We start from the raw sequence: 17,794 nt of genomic DNA on the forward strand, positions 1-17,794 counted from the left end.
CTTCCAGCCAGCTTTGTACGCGTGTATTTGACGAGTGTGGGTGCCATGAGTAGAGGTGCACCCCTGAGACAGTCTATAAGCTACCTGGAGTAGCCCAGTTTCATGTATTAGGTATAGCCCTGTGAGCCATTAGGCTCTTGAATCGGGTGCAACCGCAACAAACAAAAATATGAACAAGAAACATCTTAAAGTGACTACGCGCAAACAGAAAAATCCAGGAAAAAACAGCAAAGTCTTCTAGAAAAAGCACCGTGTATCAACGCTGTGCAAAAATCCCAGTGGGATGCAAGTCAAACAATAACCATCAGACAATTTAGATTGAAGTTATCAGTCTAACTCTGTACTACAACAAACAAAACATGGCTAAACCAAAACGTTTTCGAAATCACCATAAATAAAGTTCATAGGGCGGCCAAGCTCCAGGGAGGTGGCTGCCTGGTTGGCCACAAATGCCCTGAACTACCCAGACGCGGTCATGCTCGCATGCCGGAGTTCTCAATCCCTTGCCCGGCTAAAACAAACACAAACCAACCAAGAATGTAGACCGTCGTATCTAGATTTGTATCGTTCATTTATCCAAGGTGCTTTGCATCAATTATTTTTAAATGTACATATGATGCAAAGTGGTTGAGATAAATAGTGCAGACTATTAACACGTTCTTTCCGAGTGGGCAGATAGGAACTTGGTTGGACAGCGCATTCGTGCACGACAGACAGACAAATAATCCCTGGTGGGCAGTGTGGAACCTGTTGTTCCTACCTGTATAAGTGTAGTGTATCGTGTCGTGTATATTGTAGTGTGTAGGTTAAACGTTGAGATCACTCCACGTCGGCCAGCCCCCCTAATTAATAATCATGAACAGGTGATATCCTCCAAATGGACCCCCCCTCATTAATAATCATGAGCAGGTGACGTCACTCCACATCGAACAGCCCCCCTCATTAATAATCATGAACAGGTTATATCCTCCAAATGGACCCCCCCCTCATTGATAATCATGAGCATGTGACGTAACTCCACATCGAACAGCCCCCCTCATTAATAATCATGAACAGGTGATATCCTCCAAATGGACCCCCCCCCCTCATTAATAATCATGAGCATGTGACGTAACTCCATATCGAACAGCCCCCGTCATTAATAATCATTATAAGGTGACGTCCTCCAAATAGACACCCCCTCATTAATAATTAGCGGGTGACGTCACTCCACATGGGGGGGGGGCGAGGCGCCTCCTCCCCCCTCGGCGTCAACTCACAACCCTCACTACAAAGGCAGAACCCTCAAGTCACGCGATCTCCGTAACGCTGTTGAGACAGAAGTAAAAAGGACGTCGTGATGAACAAGGGATTATCACCTTCAAATGAAATAAGTCTGTGTCACCGCGCCCTTACAAATTGCACACGCATTAATGCAATGAATATCACGTCGCCGGTCTGCTTTTCGCTTGCAAGTTTCAGATTTACTGCAATACACCCGTCCTTAGACGGGCAAAAGGCTAGTGAGATATGTTTTCCACAACAATGTAAAAGAACAAACTTATTTAAAACGCGGTTTCAAGTTATTGTTTTAATGAAAATGCTTTCATTTCGGTTCCACGTTTCATTTTAATTTCATTAAAGCAGTTTAGTAATATTGCAAAGAGGTACTAGGGAGCTGTAGTGGTTGCATTTTGCGAAAACGGAGCACCCCGACAGCATTAAATGTTTGAGACCGTGAGCGTAATAATGTGATGAGACAAGCGGAGCCGCGGTATATAATAGCCTGGGTGCGAATGTGCGACCGACTGCTGCACCCCCTGAGCTGATAATGTAGTTACGCCACTGCATTAGGGGCATCGATATGGGGAGTGATAGGGGTAGGGCTGGTCAGAGCTGGGCGGCAGGGGGTAAAGTCGTAGCAGGATGGGCTCGGGAGACGAGATGGGTTATTGTGAGTTGTTTTCTGTGCTGCAGTGGGAGTTTGTTCAGTGAATGGGGGACGAGAAGGGAACAGGAACGAGCGAGCGAGATGGGCGCAAGGTGAGGGAAGGCAGAGAAGTGGGCACTAGAGATTGGGAGCGGTGAGGACGGGATGGGTCAGAGGAAGATTTGAGCGAAGCGAGATTAGGTGGGGCAAGAGCATGGGCGGAGTTTGACTTCAATCTTAATTTTAGAACTTTCGTGACTGCAGGAATTATTATTTGGTTCTTTCGGTTAAGCCACGTCTAAAGATAAAATAATAAATTAAAGTGAATAATAGAATACGACGTTTCGATTGCAACACAAGCAATCATGATCAGGTATAATGAAATAGCGACATAAAATCTAACCAGAAAACTATAGACAGACATATTAGCAGACAGATATCACCAAGATACATAGCGAGAGCAACACAGGTAACAGAGAGGGGTGATCGTCTCTGTGGGGTGGCCTTAAATAGACAGAGGGGGGGGGGCGGAGGCAGAGAGAGGGAGGGGGGTTAGAGAAAAAATTAGCATATCAATGAGTGGTCAACAGACGTGGTGCTGCAAGTACGATGACACGGCAAGCAAGCCTGAAAATCAGGAGAAAGACACACTAAAATTAAATAACCTAGTAAAATATCGAAATGTAATGTAATACAACACAGAGGGTCGGTCAACACACAATTAACGCATAGCCTGGTTGATTACGTATTTCAAAGATTGCTAAGTTAGAATTTAAGTGTGAACATTCTAAAGAGGACACAGGCAGAGAAAACAAGTCGCCAGAGAGAAAGAAAAAAGATAAGCTTAAAACTTCTATATTTGTGTGGGGGGGGGGGGGGCATGGGTTCGCTTTGTCACTCACATTAGGAATCGCGGTAAACGAATGAAAATCAATTTATAAAAGTGCCGTTTCAAAACGGGCAATTTTTTAAATTGTATTTGTGTTTCTCCCTTGTGATGGGACTTTGAAAGATGAACGTTGAGGGCACGGAGTGACCAATAAGGTCTGAATTGGTCTGCAATAAGGTAGGCACTGATAAGGGGTTTACAGGTATGATGTACAAATGGCGATAAAAAAAATACTATTAATATGCAATACCATCTATGCAAATTTTACAATTTCTATTCAGTTGCAGTATTGAAGGCCAAGTAAATGTAAATAATCATTCAAGTTTAATAAGAGCTCGAATTTCCCAGCCAACCAACACAGCGTTATAATTAAGAACCACCTTTGGAGAAATGCCCCCACCCCCTCCCCGTAGTCACAGGGTGACACGAATTTCCATGAACATAACGACATCCGCCTATTACACATGGCCACCCCCTCCACCCAAGTGCTACATATGTGCACGATAAAACTTGCGTCAATTCTCGGACCCTTTCCAGACACACACGTGATGCTTTCCCGAGCCAGCATCCTCCAAGAGCCGCTCCACACACGAGATTGCGCGCATTGCACATCCGTTAAAAAGCACCGAGAACGTGGCTTTAGAGTCAGCATCCTGGATGTTGCCAGCACCCCCCTCCCCCCATTAATTATACTTTCTCATACTTTCCAAATTAAGTCATTGCGATGATAAAGGCATCCCCATGTAGGAATTTGGGATGGTACGAGTCAAACAAGTGTTTTCCACAGTGGCCCAACTTCGTTGAAACACTGGAAAAAAGTGCTTCTCCCGAGAACTCTGTCAGCACGACGGCTGCGAGACACGACTACCTCGTTCCACCTCGTTCCACCTGGAAATCTTCACCGGTGTCTCGAGGTTTTTTTTGGGAACGGCTCTGCCAAGTGTTCGCAATCAGGCGGGGCAATGCTGCTATGCGTGTCATCTCAATTGAGTAATTTGCAGATATTTTTTTTCAGCAATGGGATGTTTGGCCAATACCAATTACATTGCATGTTTGTTTTGTTTACCTGTGGCAGAAAACCGTAAAACTCGGGAGGAAAACCCATGCAGAACAGGGGGCGTGCAATCTCCACACGGAAGGCACCCAAGTTGGGAATTAAACTATGAACATTTATTTCCTGAGGTACGATTGTTACCATTGGGCAACCATCCAGCACGAATAAAAACGATTGTGAGAATTCCATATTTATTGAAAAATTAAGTTTGAAACAATTGGCATTTTTGGCCATAAACGAGAGATTCGCGTGTTGATTTTTTTGGGTGAAAATTTGTATTGTAAGTCTCACTCTCCTTCAATATACTGTGCAGCATTCTCAAGCCATTTTATTGCTGACGCAGACCTTTCCCAAACTCCACACGAAGATTCAACGCCGTTGAGAAACTCAACGGTTCCAAATACCATCCACAAAATCGTTGGGTGCACAAAGTTCACTTTATTTCCCTATTAAATTAAAACACGGAATATACTTGCACCTCTTACCTGCATTTTCTCGTGCCTCTTGCTCTCATATTACATTTGCACTGTTTGTTTATCCGCGTGTTCCGAATTACGACCATTAAATACCCCGTTTGTTCGCTGTACAATATTCCTTCAGGACTCTGTAATAATTTTCTGCACTATTGATGTTTTTTAAATCTTTGCTGCTGTGCTCACGCACCACGGACCGCAATTATCCGCGTAAAAATAAAGTTCCTTTATAAACTGCAGAAAAAACGAGGATGCATCAGACAAGTAAAACAGTCCATCGTCATTTTATAAGCATCGCCAACCTTTACACAAATCCACATCCAAATGACAAAAATAAATATGAGAATCCAAACTGTCTTCATAGTAAAGTTTGTGCGGCCACTTTAAATATGAATAACCGCAGAGCGCGACGTGGCTTGCATCCCGCTGCCGTGTATCTTCATTCAGTCTGACGCTGTACAAACATTTTCAAACAAAAGTCTGCAAACCCACTACCGAAAAACACGTGCTTAAAAAAGTTTCATTTGGATAAATTCGAGCAATTGTGACACTGTTGTGTGTTAAACGGCAGCGTTTCAGAAGTTGTCATTGCGATTCCCTTTTTGCTTTACAGGTGCCACTTACGATACACAAAACTCGCTAAAATATCAAACACAAACTCCAGAACACCTCTAAAAGGCAAAGTGACGTTACAGACAGTTGCGCTCAGTGCAACATCTGTCGTTCATCGATAAACGTTCTTCGGGTCTGTGCGGTTTAAAACTCTCTCATTTGCGGCATTGTCACAAACCGGCACGCATGGGGGTTTAGTTTTCCTTAACGATGTGCACTGACGTTGGCCGTGCATGGTGGCAGTAGCAGTGCTGCCATCGCTGGGTCACCCATGGTTGCGCTTTGCACCACTACTACCAGCCGCCAGCTCCGCTCCTGGCTTTGTTCTGAAATCGTCAGTTACCCACTTGTGCAACCACCCCAACGGAGTGTGCGTGTGCACCATCGCGAACGACGCAGTAAAATAAATGGAGATTGTAGAGCCGTACCTAGGCTGTGTGTCCTGGGCTGTCAGACACAGTTTTGACGTTTTGTTCACAAGATAAAAAGGTCTCCAAAAGTTATGGTCAGGCAACAGCATTGTCGTGCTGCAATAGTCGTTTGATTGATGCGCTGAAATGGGAGGGACTTCAGAGTGATGCCACTAAAGTGCTAAAATTACAATTGTGCAACTTCATCTCTCACAGATCAAATGTACAATGTGTATTATTTATATTTCGTCTATGAATCAAAACACTGTACAGAAGCAGTGTGTGTATATATTTTGTTTATACAGAGGCTGTTGGTGATAGGCAGAGTAAAAAAGGCTCTTTAACCTGGACTTCGAACAGGGGCAGGAAGATGAGAGCATGGACGGCTGGAGGAGGTGTCAGACCATAGGAGCAGCAGAATGGAGCTTCCAACTCGTGCCAGACAGCCCAGGACCAGTGGCCCGAGTACAAATCCACAGTTCGAACGACGTTTTATTTGAGTCGCAGGGACCCCACCTAAGCACGTCCCATTTGATCGTCGTCCTCGTCGTCATCCTCGGCCTCGTCGCGGGCGTGGTGGTGGTAGCGTCCGGCGGCGCGCGTGTCAATGCGGAGCACTGTGAGCGTGATGTCGTCACGGTGAAGGCGCGCCATGTCCTCGGGCAGTGCCAGCATGCGCGCCAGCAGGTCGGGCTCCACGCCACCCCACTCGCCACGCCCCACGGCGTGCCGCACCAGCAGGGTCGCCGGGTTGCGGTCCCAGCCGTCCGTGGGGGCCAGGGCGGCCTTACGGGCCTGTACATTTGTGGGCCAGGTGAGGGGGAGAACGAAATGCTGGGGTCATGGACAATGAGAGTCACGAACGTGGGTGTCATGGAACACCGGGGTCAAGGAACACTGAGGTCACAACGGAGTCACAGCCAGCCAGCCATGTAGCATGCCCTCGTTTGAAAGGCCGGACGCACAAGTGGCAGGGTTTGTCCCAGCACGGCCACATGCCCTGTATAGCTGAGACACATTATAATAATATCATCGTCGTCATAAATCGACTTTATTCATAACGAGGTCTTTTGAAAACGATATCTTCTTGCAGGCCACATTACACCACGGCGTATAGTGCCACACGGACAAGACGATTTTGCGACATCGTACTCGCAGGCGTGACGACGGTACCCGTGCTGCGGTACGTGTGAGCGCGTCAGTACCTGCAGCAGGGCAAGCATGTCGGCGAGCGTGAGGGGGCGTCCCCGTGGCAACGGCTGGAGCGCGGGGCGCGATGGTGCACGGTCCAGGTGCTCGCCCACGAGCCGCACCACCTCCTGGCGGTGCATCACCTCCCACAGGCCGTCCGTGGCCAGCACCACAAACTCGTCCTGCGGGCGCAGCCTGCTCACAGCCACGCCGCCACCAGGGCCGGTGGTGGGGGGGCAAAGTGACGGTAAGGTCGGGGTTGAGGTGGGATGAGGGGGAGGTTAGCAACAAGGTGACAGTGAAGCGAGGGTCAGGATAGCATGAGGTGAGAATGAAGGTAACATGAGAGAGATATGGGTGAGGTAAGGATAAGAGGAGGGGAAGTGAGGTAATGGTGAGGGGAGAGCGAGGTGAGAATGAAGTGAGGGTGGGGTGAGGGGTGATGAGAATACGTGGGGAAAATAGAATCAAATTCGAATTTACTGGAGTATTGTGATCTAGACATAACCGTGGGTGGAGAGAACCATGTGAGGACCTAATCAAAACCATCATCTTTCCATACATAGCAGGGGTCACCAAAAAGATTTCCAAAATCATGAGCCAACACAAGATCCAGGTACGATTCAACACAATACATAAAATTCGTGATTTAATTCCTTCTGTGAAGGATGCGATCCCCAGCATGCAATACCCCGGCGTCTAAAAACTAAGCTGTATCTGCGGCAGCAGTTACATTGGGGAAACTAAGCGACATGTCTCGGACCGGGTCGGTGAACATAAGGCAGATCTGAAACACGGTAGGACCAATACCTCAGCCGTGGCTGATCATTATTTTAACGCTGTGGGCACACACGAAATTGATTCTGCCAAGACGAAGATACTCTGCAAACCAGAGGTCGCAATCAGGTACCTGATACCCGTACCCTACCCGATACCCGGCTACCCGTACCCGAATCAAAACCCGTTTGCGACCTCTGCTGCAAACTCACTGGCTATTAACAAAGATTCGTTCATGAAGCCATCCAGATATATAAACACAGACACAATTTCAACCGAGAAGATGTGTACAAACTGAGCAATCATTGGAAGGACGGTATTAACCAGTTTAGGTCATAACTGGCTGTGATGTTCCTATCCTACCTATGTTAGCAGTTATTCTCGACTCTCTGAGTTACATTCACTAACACAGCCACCGTTATCTGTGTTAGTAAATGGTGGCTTGTCATTCTTTTCCACCTCCATGTGGTCACTGCGCTGTCCGAGCTCTCGCCGAGCTTCAAATTTCTTACATTGACATGCTAATCTCCCACAATACAATGGCCACTCCCCACAGCTCCGTAGTACCTCCCCCACATTGGCATTAGCTGCCCCGCCCATCTCTAAACCATTTGTAAACAGCTCTTTGATTGATGTAGACCTACTGCAGGTTACGGAGACCTCTCCTACATTAACATTAGCTGCCCCGCCCATCTCTAAACCTTTATAAACAGCCTACCTCGGCAGATTTCCCCCGCTATTTTCATCTGAAGACGATTGCTTGTGTTGCGATCGAAACGTCGTGATATTGTAGTATTTTTTCTATCTACGTGGCTTTACCGAAAGACCCAAAGAATATGAATTCCTGCAGTCCCGAAAGCTTTAAGTCAAGATCTAGACACAGATTAAGCACTCAACAACCGTACGTAATGATCAATTACTTTACGGAAAGACAGATATAAATGACCAATTATAAATGTAACTACATGTAATTTTTGGCGTGCGGTCATTGGTGATTGAGCTGAGAACCATCCATTCACTAAATATGAGAACCCGGCGTAATCACCGGCAGTGGCTAAAACCTGTATTCGAACCCAGGACCTAAGTGGTGCTAGCTTAGCGCTCTGACCTCTGACCTCAAAGTCACCCAGCCACTGCCCAGAAATGCTCTTCTTGAAAATGGGCAAATAAAGTGGATGAAGAAGTTAATTGTTATTAAACTCATTTTTAGACTATGGGTGTAGGGGAGACCACCTCTGGATTGCAAAGGTATTGCAATAAAAGAAAAACTATCGTAACTTTTCAAATGTCCATTTAAAAAACTGGTCATCGGGAAAACATTTTAAAAATGTTATTCTCATCAGGCCCCACGGTATTTAGTTGCAGTCTCCAGCTCTTAGTATCCACTGTATCTCTATCACCTCTCTGTTTATGCATAAAGATGGGCCATTGCACGAAATGTCAGCAATTATATATTTTTGTCAAGGACACACACACACAGTGTTATTGATGAACATGTTGAGTCCGATGAAATGAGTGTGAATGTTTTTAAACTAAATAAATATTTTGCGGTACAGCCCTTAATTAATCAATTTCAAGACAAACAACAATCAATTCAAGCATCGATTGTTGTTTTGTTACAATTCCCCGTAGTATTTTTTATATTTAGCTTCTGTACATGTGACGACATGACACCACGTGACCTGCTAACATACACTCATTTTATTACCAGGCCTTCGCTGCAGGATCCTGATTGCACATCTTTCTCTCCGTCTTTCCATGTTTGGGGGGGGCGGGGGGTGGTGGGAGGTTAGGGTCCATGAAGAAATAATTAAAATAACAGCTTCGTCACACCGATGTTGATGAAGAAGCTGTTGTTGCGGCAAAAGACATCGAGTGGGAATGGGCAGCACACGTCATGAGGGCAGATGACGAGAGCTGAGAGACGAAACTAACAGCGGAGTGGAGACAAATAACAGAGTTCGGAGGTCACGTCTGGACAGGAGCAACTGGGGAATGAAAGGAGTGGCAATACATAGGAAAGGGCCTTTGCTCAACAGTGGAAAGTTACAGACTAACAACAACAGCATCATTATTATCGCCACGGTGGCGAGATGTTAACTACCTCACCTGGTATGCAGCAGGTCATGGATTCGATCCCAACCCTGATGCCTGTATATTTGGAGTTTGCATGTCTCTTTCCCTATGGTCGCGTGTATTTTTCTCCGAGTCCTCTGGTTTTTCCCTCCACATTTAGAAACGTGCGTTTAGAGTATTTGGCTGCTATAAATGTCCACATAAGCCAAAAGAGCTATACAGCTCAGTGGGCCTTTCCTGGAAAAAGAAAAATAGTTTTTGAAAATAGTTTTTTGTTTCAAAGAGTCTCAATACTCTTTTTCATCAGGGTCCTGCCAAGTCTTTCGAGGAAGGGGAATGGCGATTGCTTTACATGGACTTCCAACTCAGCTCGCTCACCTGTGGTGCGTGATCTCGGGCTTGGCGGTGAGGTACGGCGGCGTATGGTAGTTGGGCGGGAAGAAATACTGGCGCCCGGCGTAGCCCGTCTCGTCCAGCACACGCCGCTGAAGCTCCACGCTCCACTTGAACCTCACATCGCCGAACGCGCGCGTCGGCATCAGCAGCCCGAGCAGCCGCCCCCCACGCACCACCGTCTTGCGCTCCTTCATGGGGTGCTCCGCACGCAGCCTGTGTATGAGCGGAGATGTAGAGCCGGGCACGAAAACAACACTACAGATTTCACAGATCGTTCGTCAGGTGTTTTCTTCTTCTTTATTTTGCCATTAAACAATAAACTATTTTTTTTATTTTACCAGGTAAGGCCCACTGAGCTATATAGCTCTGTTTCAGAAACGACCTGACCATAAATGATAGCTCAACGAAGTTGCTTACCACGTGGAAATTTATAGCAGCCAAATACTCTAAATGCACATTTCTAAATGTGGAGGGAAAAACCAGAGGACCCGAATAAATATCCACACAACCACGGGCAGAGACATGCAATCTCCAAATATACAGGCACCAGGGTCGGGATCGAACCCACGACCTCCAGTATACCAGGCGAGGTAGTTAACATCTCGCCACCATGGAACTCCTTCATCATGCCCCCTTCCGGGCACCGTCAGCGCAAGGCCACCAGCGCACCTGGCGACCTCCTTCTCGTTCTGCGCCGAGTGGTCGTTGGTGAGCGAGAGGGCGCTCCAGGAGCCGTCGGCGCGGCGCACGCCCAGCACGGCGCGGCTGTCGCCCACATTGGCGACGTGGAGGTCAGGCCCGTGCACGTGCGCCACGCACGCCGTGCAGCCCGAGAAGGCTGTGCGCCGGGCTTTGCGTGCCAGCGACGGGTGCTCCCACGGCACCTGCGCCTCCAGCGAGATATCCGAGTCCAGTCTCTGTGCACAATCGCGGCGGCAGTGGTTAGATTCGGATCGAGCGTGCACGAGTAAAACTAAACTCTTTGATTGCTGCAGCCATTATTCATTTATTTTTTTCATACGGCTGATGTGGATGCACAGAAACAACTGCAATTTAACATTCAGGCAGTCAAGCCAGAAAACCACGTCAGGAGCAGCGGAGTGTATCTCTGTGATGTCTTTGTGGATCGGGCACTGCGTCGTTATATGTTGTATGGTCTGTTCTGGATAACCACAGTCGCACACTACCGGAAAGTTTTTAATTTTCCATTTGTGCATCAAGTTTCCACATCTGCCATGGTTTGTGCAGATGCGATTTAGGGTGGACCATGAGCTTGGTGGAAGATAAAAACCAGGGATCTTCTGTGATGTGTGAATCTGCCTCAGACCCAAGCAGGGCCAGGGGCGGCATTGCTAATTTTTTTAAAAATCAGCGTCACGGTATGGGTTCTCCAGTGGAAAAAACAACCTGGCTCATCCTGAGGTCTGCCGGGTTAACTCAAGACGGCCACTGGTGAGACTTGGTTAAATAGTGGAAAATGAGTAGTCTGTGTACCAATCACTGCAAGATTTGTGTTTTTTAAAGAAAGCCTTGAGGTGTCACCCCAGGTATACAGACGACTTTCAACAGCAGTGAACGTCAGGTACCACCACCCTCCACCACTCTCTGACATAATAATGCCCTCTATGTATCCAGGAAAGCCTCACTCAATCTTCCATCACCATAAACCATGATCAGTGCACTGCTGGATGAAGGCCTCGCCAAGCTTTCGCCATCTCTCACGATCCCGCAATGTCAGGATCCACCTGACGCCCGCACACATGCTCGGTCATTCTCTCCATCTCCTCGGTGTACACCCTTCCAGGGCGCGTTTTCCTCCCTTGGCTACCGCTCCACCATCAGTGGCACGGATACTTGATAACTAATTTGCTTGGGCAGTGATTTATTTCTAGAGCACAGCTCGTTAATGAGCATCTGTCTTGCTCCATCACCCCAGCAATGATGCGGAAAGCATGGAACGAGTCCAGCGACGCGCGCGTGCACGCCTGTTGTGCTCAGCACGGGTCGTTCTGGCAGAGAACGGCACACGGCTAATCCGACGGGACATGCTGCACGCACGTACAAACACACACACGTACCCACTCGTTCACACACCCCTTTGCTATTTTTAGTTTCAGATTTGCAATAAGCTCTTATTTTGGAGCTGGAGAACACGTGAACCACATTCTGTTTTCCCGTTGGTTTTGGGCGACGGGCACGGGCTGGCATCCACGTGGTTGTTGGCACTGGCCCCGGCCACTGCGTAAACACGGGAGCCGAAGTGATATCACGGCGAGGGCGAGCGATAGCGACGTATAATGCCCGAGGTCGCGCGATCGCAGATAAAGGAACGCTCGGCGTTGTTTCTTGTTGTTTTTCAATACGCTCGCCGTACAACGCAATTACGCACATACAGCTCGGCACTATCCAACAATAATAATAACAATGAGAAAAACAAGGTGCATGTCGACCAAGTGTAAAGAAGACCTTGCAGTGACAGAAGTGAATGAGCCTGGAACTTGATTTAGTGGTGTTGCCAGGTCAAAGATGTTTCCATCCAGTACCTGGTTTAGTGTGGTTGAGATATTGTTTAGGAGTGTTTTGAAGTGGTAGGTCCATGCAGTCGTCAGGACATAAGTTCACCACCACTCACCTAAACCAATCACTTTTGCAATCTGATCCAAATATCTGTTTTGAATCATAACATTGGTCGTGAAAGCCTGCGTGTTAAATTAAATTCATTTTAACGTATAAAGCAGCTGAATATGATCGCATCTCAAGACTGCCACACGGCCTTCTTGTACTTTTATTTCTAAGTGGAGAGACGTATTGTCCGCTTACTCATATCCGCTCTATCTCCCTGGCTTCTCTATTTATGACTTACAAAGAAAGGACATTGTTCGAAACATCACCTCATACATAGTTTTCCTTTTAAAGCCACAGTATTATTGACGAACATGTCGAGCTTTGCGCTACGTTTCTACTGACGTGTGGTCCGCATCTGGCCACCGGGTGAATCCACAGCGCACTACACAGCACCGCGTCGCACCGCCGCAGACCTTGAACGCGGTGATGAGCGCGTCGCGCACTCCGAGGCCCTCCCCGTTGTCCAGGTCGATAAGCTCCTGCCAGAAAGTGCGCAGGCTCTCGCTGTAGTGCGTCCTTGCCGTGCCGCCAGGTGCCGGGCCGTGCCAGCGCAGCAGCTCCGGCGGCGCCGGGAGGTACGCCAGGCCCTGGCCCTGCGCCTGGCCCAGCTCGGAGCTCAGCAGGGCCCAGCCGCCCTCCTGCAGTGCGGCCTCGCGGGCCTCAGCGGCCGCCTCCAAGTTGAGCAGAGTGTGCTGGGGCAGCAGCGCCGACGCCACGTAACCAAAGAGGCGCTCGCTCACTGCCTGCGCGCAAGTGGAGCCACCATGGCCGTCGAAGACGCCCACCTGCGTGGGTGTGGAGCGGTAATGGGGTTGAGAGAATAGAGGGGGTGGGAGAGGAAATACAACTCGAGGGAGTGGTGATGATGGTGGTGGTATTGGGTAAGAGATGATGATGAGCAAGAGATGAAGATGATGTAGCATTGAAATTGAAAAGATGATGATACCAATGACAGAGATTTGATTGATGATGGAGTGATGAGGATGATAACACGAGGGGATTGAGACCATGGTGTAGAATAGCTGATGATGATTGAGAGATAAGGACGATGATCAGGTAGAGTTGAAGATGACGCAGTTTCCCGATGGGAGAAATAATGCAGTGAGAGTTATCTCAATGAGGAAGAGGCATCACAATCGGAGCCTTGGCTTTAGCTCAGTTATCAAGGGAGGGCCTATGTGTTTGTGTACATGCACTCACTCGTGTGTACACGCGTCTGCATGATTGTGTGTGTGTGCATGTGTGTCTTCGTTATTTTTTGCGCCGTAGTGTAGCGGTTCAATTGCCGCTCATGACCAAAAACACGAGCACTTAAAAAATTGCACCTGGTGCTGTGTATAAAGTTCAGACAACGGCGGCCAGGCGTAAATGTTGGCCACCTACCCCCGAGTGTGCTATGCTGGCCAACATAGGTGCTCACTAAAAGCACTTGCCCAAAAAGACTGTTAAAGGCTACATGGGGGATCTTGGTCTTTGTGTGTGTGTGTGTATGGAGGCCCCACCAGAAGCCCTCCCGTGTGCAGGCAGGTGGCAGCAGTGCGCCGGTCCTCCACGGGGGTGTTCGCCGCTAGCTGGTTGCTGTGGAGGCTGAGCACAGTCCCCCCGCGGAACTCCCGCTCCAGCTCACACTCAAACTCGTCCGTGCGCAGGATCCCATCCACCTGTAGGCAAAGGAAGGAGCCACCGAGAGTGAGATGTAAGGGATGGGGTGGACTAAGATGTGAGGACTAGTGGATGTGACTTATGGACTCCACTGCCCTCATGGGACTTTTGGTAAAGAAAAAGATGTAAGTCTATGGCCCTCTATTTAAGTCTACGGATCATATTAGTATATCTATAGGTGTGTATACAAGTATATAGACCATGTAAGTGCATGTGAGTCTATGGGTCTCAATGTAAGTATATGTTTATCGACGTAAGTCTATGGATCATATACATTTGTCAGAGTCTATGGGTCTTTATGTAATTCTAAGGTTCATGTAAAAATGTATGCTGAACTTCTTTCGCACCGTACGTAGCCATATAAGCATATGCGGGTCTATTGGTCTAAGATGTAATAAATATGGTGGATGTGACAAGAGAATACACGCAGAATGTATATGTGTATGTTGAACTTCTTTCGCAATGTACGTAGCCAACCGTGCTTATCAGAGGTACAGGGGAAGGAAAACAAACTAAACATAAAAGGCAGTTCTAAAGAAATTCGTTTTCAAAAACAGAAGTACGTGGAGATAGAATATCCGAGCAGTCAATCCAATGCAATAATGGGTCTTCTGGCTTAGAAGACACCAACACTCAGTGGCACGACACTATTGGTGGAGGCGTCACCTGGTAGTGTCTTATCAAAGTAGTGAGATGTTAACTACCTCGGCTGGTATGCAGGTCGTGGGTTCGATCCCTACTCTGATGCCTGTATATTTGGAGTTCGAATGTTGTCCCCGTGGTCATGGATTTGTATCCGGGTCCTTCAGTTTTTTCCTCCACATTTAGAATCAACGTGCTTTTAAAGTATTTGGCTGCTATAAATTTCCACGCAATAAGCCACCTCATTAAGCTATCATGTGGCCATGTCGCTTCTGAAAAAGAGCTATATAGCCCAGTGGGGCTTACCTGGTAAAATAACATGAAAAGTTAATTTCAAGTTTAGTTTACCTGCTCTGGGTTTAGCGGCGGTGAAACCTTGCGCTCCGCGGGCAGTGAGATATAGCCTCTCTGGGCAGGACGATGCAGGGGGTCCCAGCGCGAGGGAGGAGGGGAACCAGCGACGGAGACACGGAGCGCAGCGGCGCCGTGCGCCCGTCCGACCCGGAGAGACACGCAGAGAGCACTCGTCATGGCCGATCTGAATAACAACGATATTAATTAAAACGAATATCGGTTGTTACAGTAGCTACAAAATTAATGATGGCAATGATAAAAAAAATCACAATAAAATACCGACATTTTAAAAGCTAATTGTCAATCCAATGCTCTAATGAAGTGCTCGTGACGCCGTGTCAGACGTAGGACGTGGTTTGACCATACTTCATGATGCTGGTCGGTATAGGCTGGTGAAGTAAAAAGTTGCCCAGTTTCAGTTCAGGCATCACTTGCCATATTGGGCAGGTTCTTGGTTCAAGCTCCCACCATTCCCTCTGGTCGTGCCCTTGTACAGATATAATTTCTACTAAGTACCAAACAGCACCTTGATTTTCCTATCCCTTGGCCTCTTTCTCCAGCATCCATTCTCTTGAGAGAGTCTAGCAACAAGGCTTCCCCTGTGGCAACATGCTCAGCTCAGATCTTTTGATAGTTCTTTGTCACTCTTACATCTCCGTCCAACTGATTTTCTCCATTAGACATCGCACCCACATCTAAAAACATTCCAGTCTTCTAAAAGCAGCATTTTTATATATATAGTACATGTATCTCCGTTGAATTTAACACTAAGCCCAATAACAGGGGTACAAACTAAATAAGTATGTTCAGAAATAGAAAGACAAACAGTTAATAATAATGGTAACAACAATTCTAGCGATGATAACAATAGGATAATATGCTGAGGGTCAGGTATTGAGGTTCAGGTATTGGGAGTCAGATGGGGGCGGTTAAATCCTAGGAGACGCGACTGGGTCAGGTGAGAGAAGGAACGTTTAAACTTTTAAAGAATTGGCCAAGCGCACCGATTAAGGCCGGCACAGCAAACGAGGCAATGCTTGGTTAGCACCAAGCCCGGCTGCCTTTGTCTCCCCAGTGGCGATGGTTATACATCGCATCAGGTACTCAGTTAAGGCTAGGTCGACCTAAGAGATGCCAAGGCCCAGGTTCAGATATTCGTCACCGTTGTTAGCTGTGGAGCAGGAATAGAACTCGGGTTGCTGGGTCCGTGGCACAGTGCGCGAACTACGCTCTCCATCCTTGAGACCACAGCAACCCTCATCTCCCCTTCCCCATTACCACCACCTCCAACCAACAAACCTCCAACCACCAGTTGAAGGCAGATACTCGAGTTATGAAGTGCGATAGCCCCACCAACTGCCTGGCTCCTGTGTGTGACCTTCACGTCGTCTCCTCAACCGTTTTACCAGCATAACCACATAGCGGTCAACCCCTTATCAGTGCCTACCTTGTTACAGACCAATTCAGACCTTATTGATCACCCCCTGCTCTTATAAATATCAACGTTCATCCTACAAAGTGCCATCACAAGGGAGAAACACAAACAGACAACACATTTTTTCCCCGTATTGAAACGGCTGTACGGACCTGAAAACTAAACTTCCCTGTACAAGAATGCGGGGTAAACCCTATGGGTTGACAGCTGTGTATAAACCATCGGTAGCATCATCACCAGATACACATCATCACAATCAGCAATCCCATCAAGATGAGCATCAATAGCAGCAACATCCTCATCGGATAGCAACAGTACAATCAGTATCACCATCACAACTAGATATTCCATCATCAATAACTTCATCATCAGCAGCAGCTTTATCATTGCGACGGATTGGTAAAAGTTATGTACGTATATCTATTATAAGTTTGACCAAAATAATTATCCATAATCAGCAGCGTCATGAAGAGCAGCAAGCGGTTGAATCAGCATAAGTAGAATCAATAGCAGTAACATAAAACAGCATCAGCTATTAGTAGCCAGAAATATTATCAGCAATATAAGAATCAGCAGTGGCAGATGAATCGGCAGTATAACTAAACATCTGCAGATTATCAGAATAATTAGCGGCAGTCTCAGACGGAGAGTTAAGGTCGCGGCCTAGTCGTACCGCACGCACGCGAAGCCTCCGCTCTTTCCTAGGTGCCTCAACCGGCACCCCTCACCCTGGGCCAGGGTCAAGCGGGGATGCTGGTATCCTCCGCTCGCACCGTCGCCGGCATCTCACAGAGCCCCGCCGTGGACTCCCTAGTGCCGGGTGAGGCGAAACACCGCGGTTCGACTCCCCTAGCCGGGTTCCCCGGACCCACCTTAGCGAGGGTTTGAGTCCGAGTTGGGTTGGGGACGGCAGCCAGCGTCACTCGCACCCAGCCATGGCTGCCGCCGTGTGGCGAGAGGGGGGTGACGAGGTGACCCCGAGGTAACGAGGTGTCCCCGAGGTGACGAGGTGACCCCAAGGTGACCCCGAGATGACCTTGAGGTGACCCCGAGGTGACCCCGAGGTGAGGAATGTGAGATGACCCTGTACTATGTAAGTTTGTAGAGAGCTTCTTTCGCACCGTACATAGCCAACCGTGCTAATCGCAGGTGCGGGGAAAGGACACCAAACTAAACACAACAATCAGTTCTAAAGCAATGAGTTTTCAATGTAGATGATTTAAAGGTGCATAGCTCCAGTAGCTTCCTAATGTTGGAAAGAAGAGCGTTCCAGACGGCCGCAGAAGCGC

The 17,794-nt window shown here is 47.9% G+C and overlaps 1 protein-coding gene across 2 annotated transcripts; it reads right to left on the bottom strand.

Moving 5' to 3' along the window:
- Positions 1–4,270: 4,270 nt before the first annotated feature.
- Positions 4,271–17,514, bottom strand: LOC144727725 (pyruvate dehydrogenase [acetyl-transferring]-phosphatase 1, mitochondrial-like). 2 transcript variants are annotated; one of them, XM_078606765.1, is made up of 8 exons: positions 17,378–17,514; positions 15,065–15,254; positions 13,915–14,073; positions 12,826–13,197; positions 10,457–10,704; positions 9,770–10,000; positions 6,553–6,733; positions 4,271–6,142 (listed from the first exon to the last, which is right to left on the bottom strand). In XM_078606765.1, exons 2-8 carry the CDS (start codon positions 15,245–15,247, stop codon positions 5,864–5,866), a joined length of 1,653 nt encoding a protein of 550 aa, XP_078462891.1. In that variant the 5' UTR covers positions 15,248–15,254; positions 17,378–17,514; the 3' UTR covers positions 4,271–5,863. The 2 variants fall into 2 exon arrangements, with proteins under 2 accessions (XP_078462891.1, XP_078462892.1); XM_078606766.1 differs by lacking the exon at positions 17,378–17,514 and having other exon boundaries at positions 15,065–17,371.
- Positions 17,515–17,794: the final 280 nt, after the last annotated feature.

Source organism: Lampetra planeri, chromosome 26, assembly GCF_965212315.1.
Source record: "Lampetra planeri chromosome 26, kcLamPlan1.2.h2, whole genome shotgun sequence".
Lineage (NCBI taxonomy): Eukaryota > Metazoa > Chordata > Hyperoartia > Petromyzontiformes > Petromyzontidae > Lampetra > Lampetra planeri.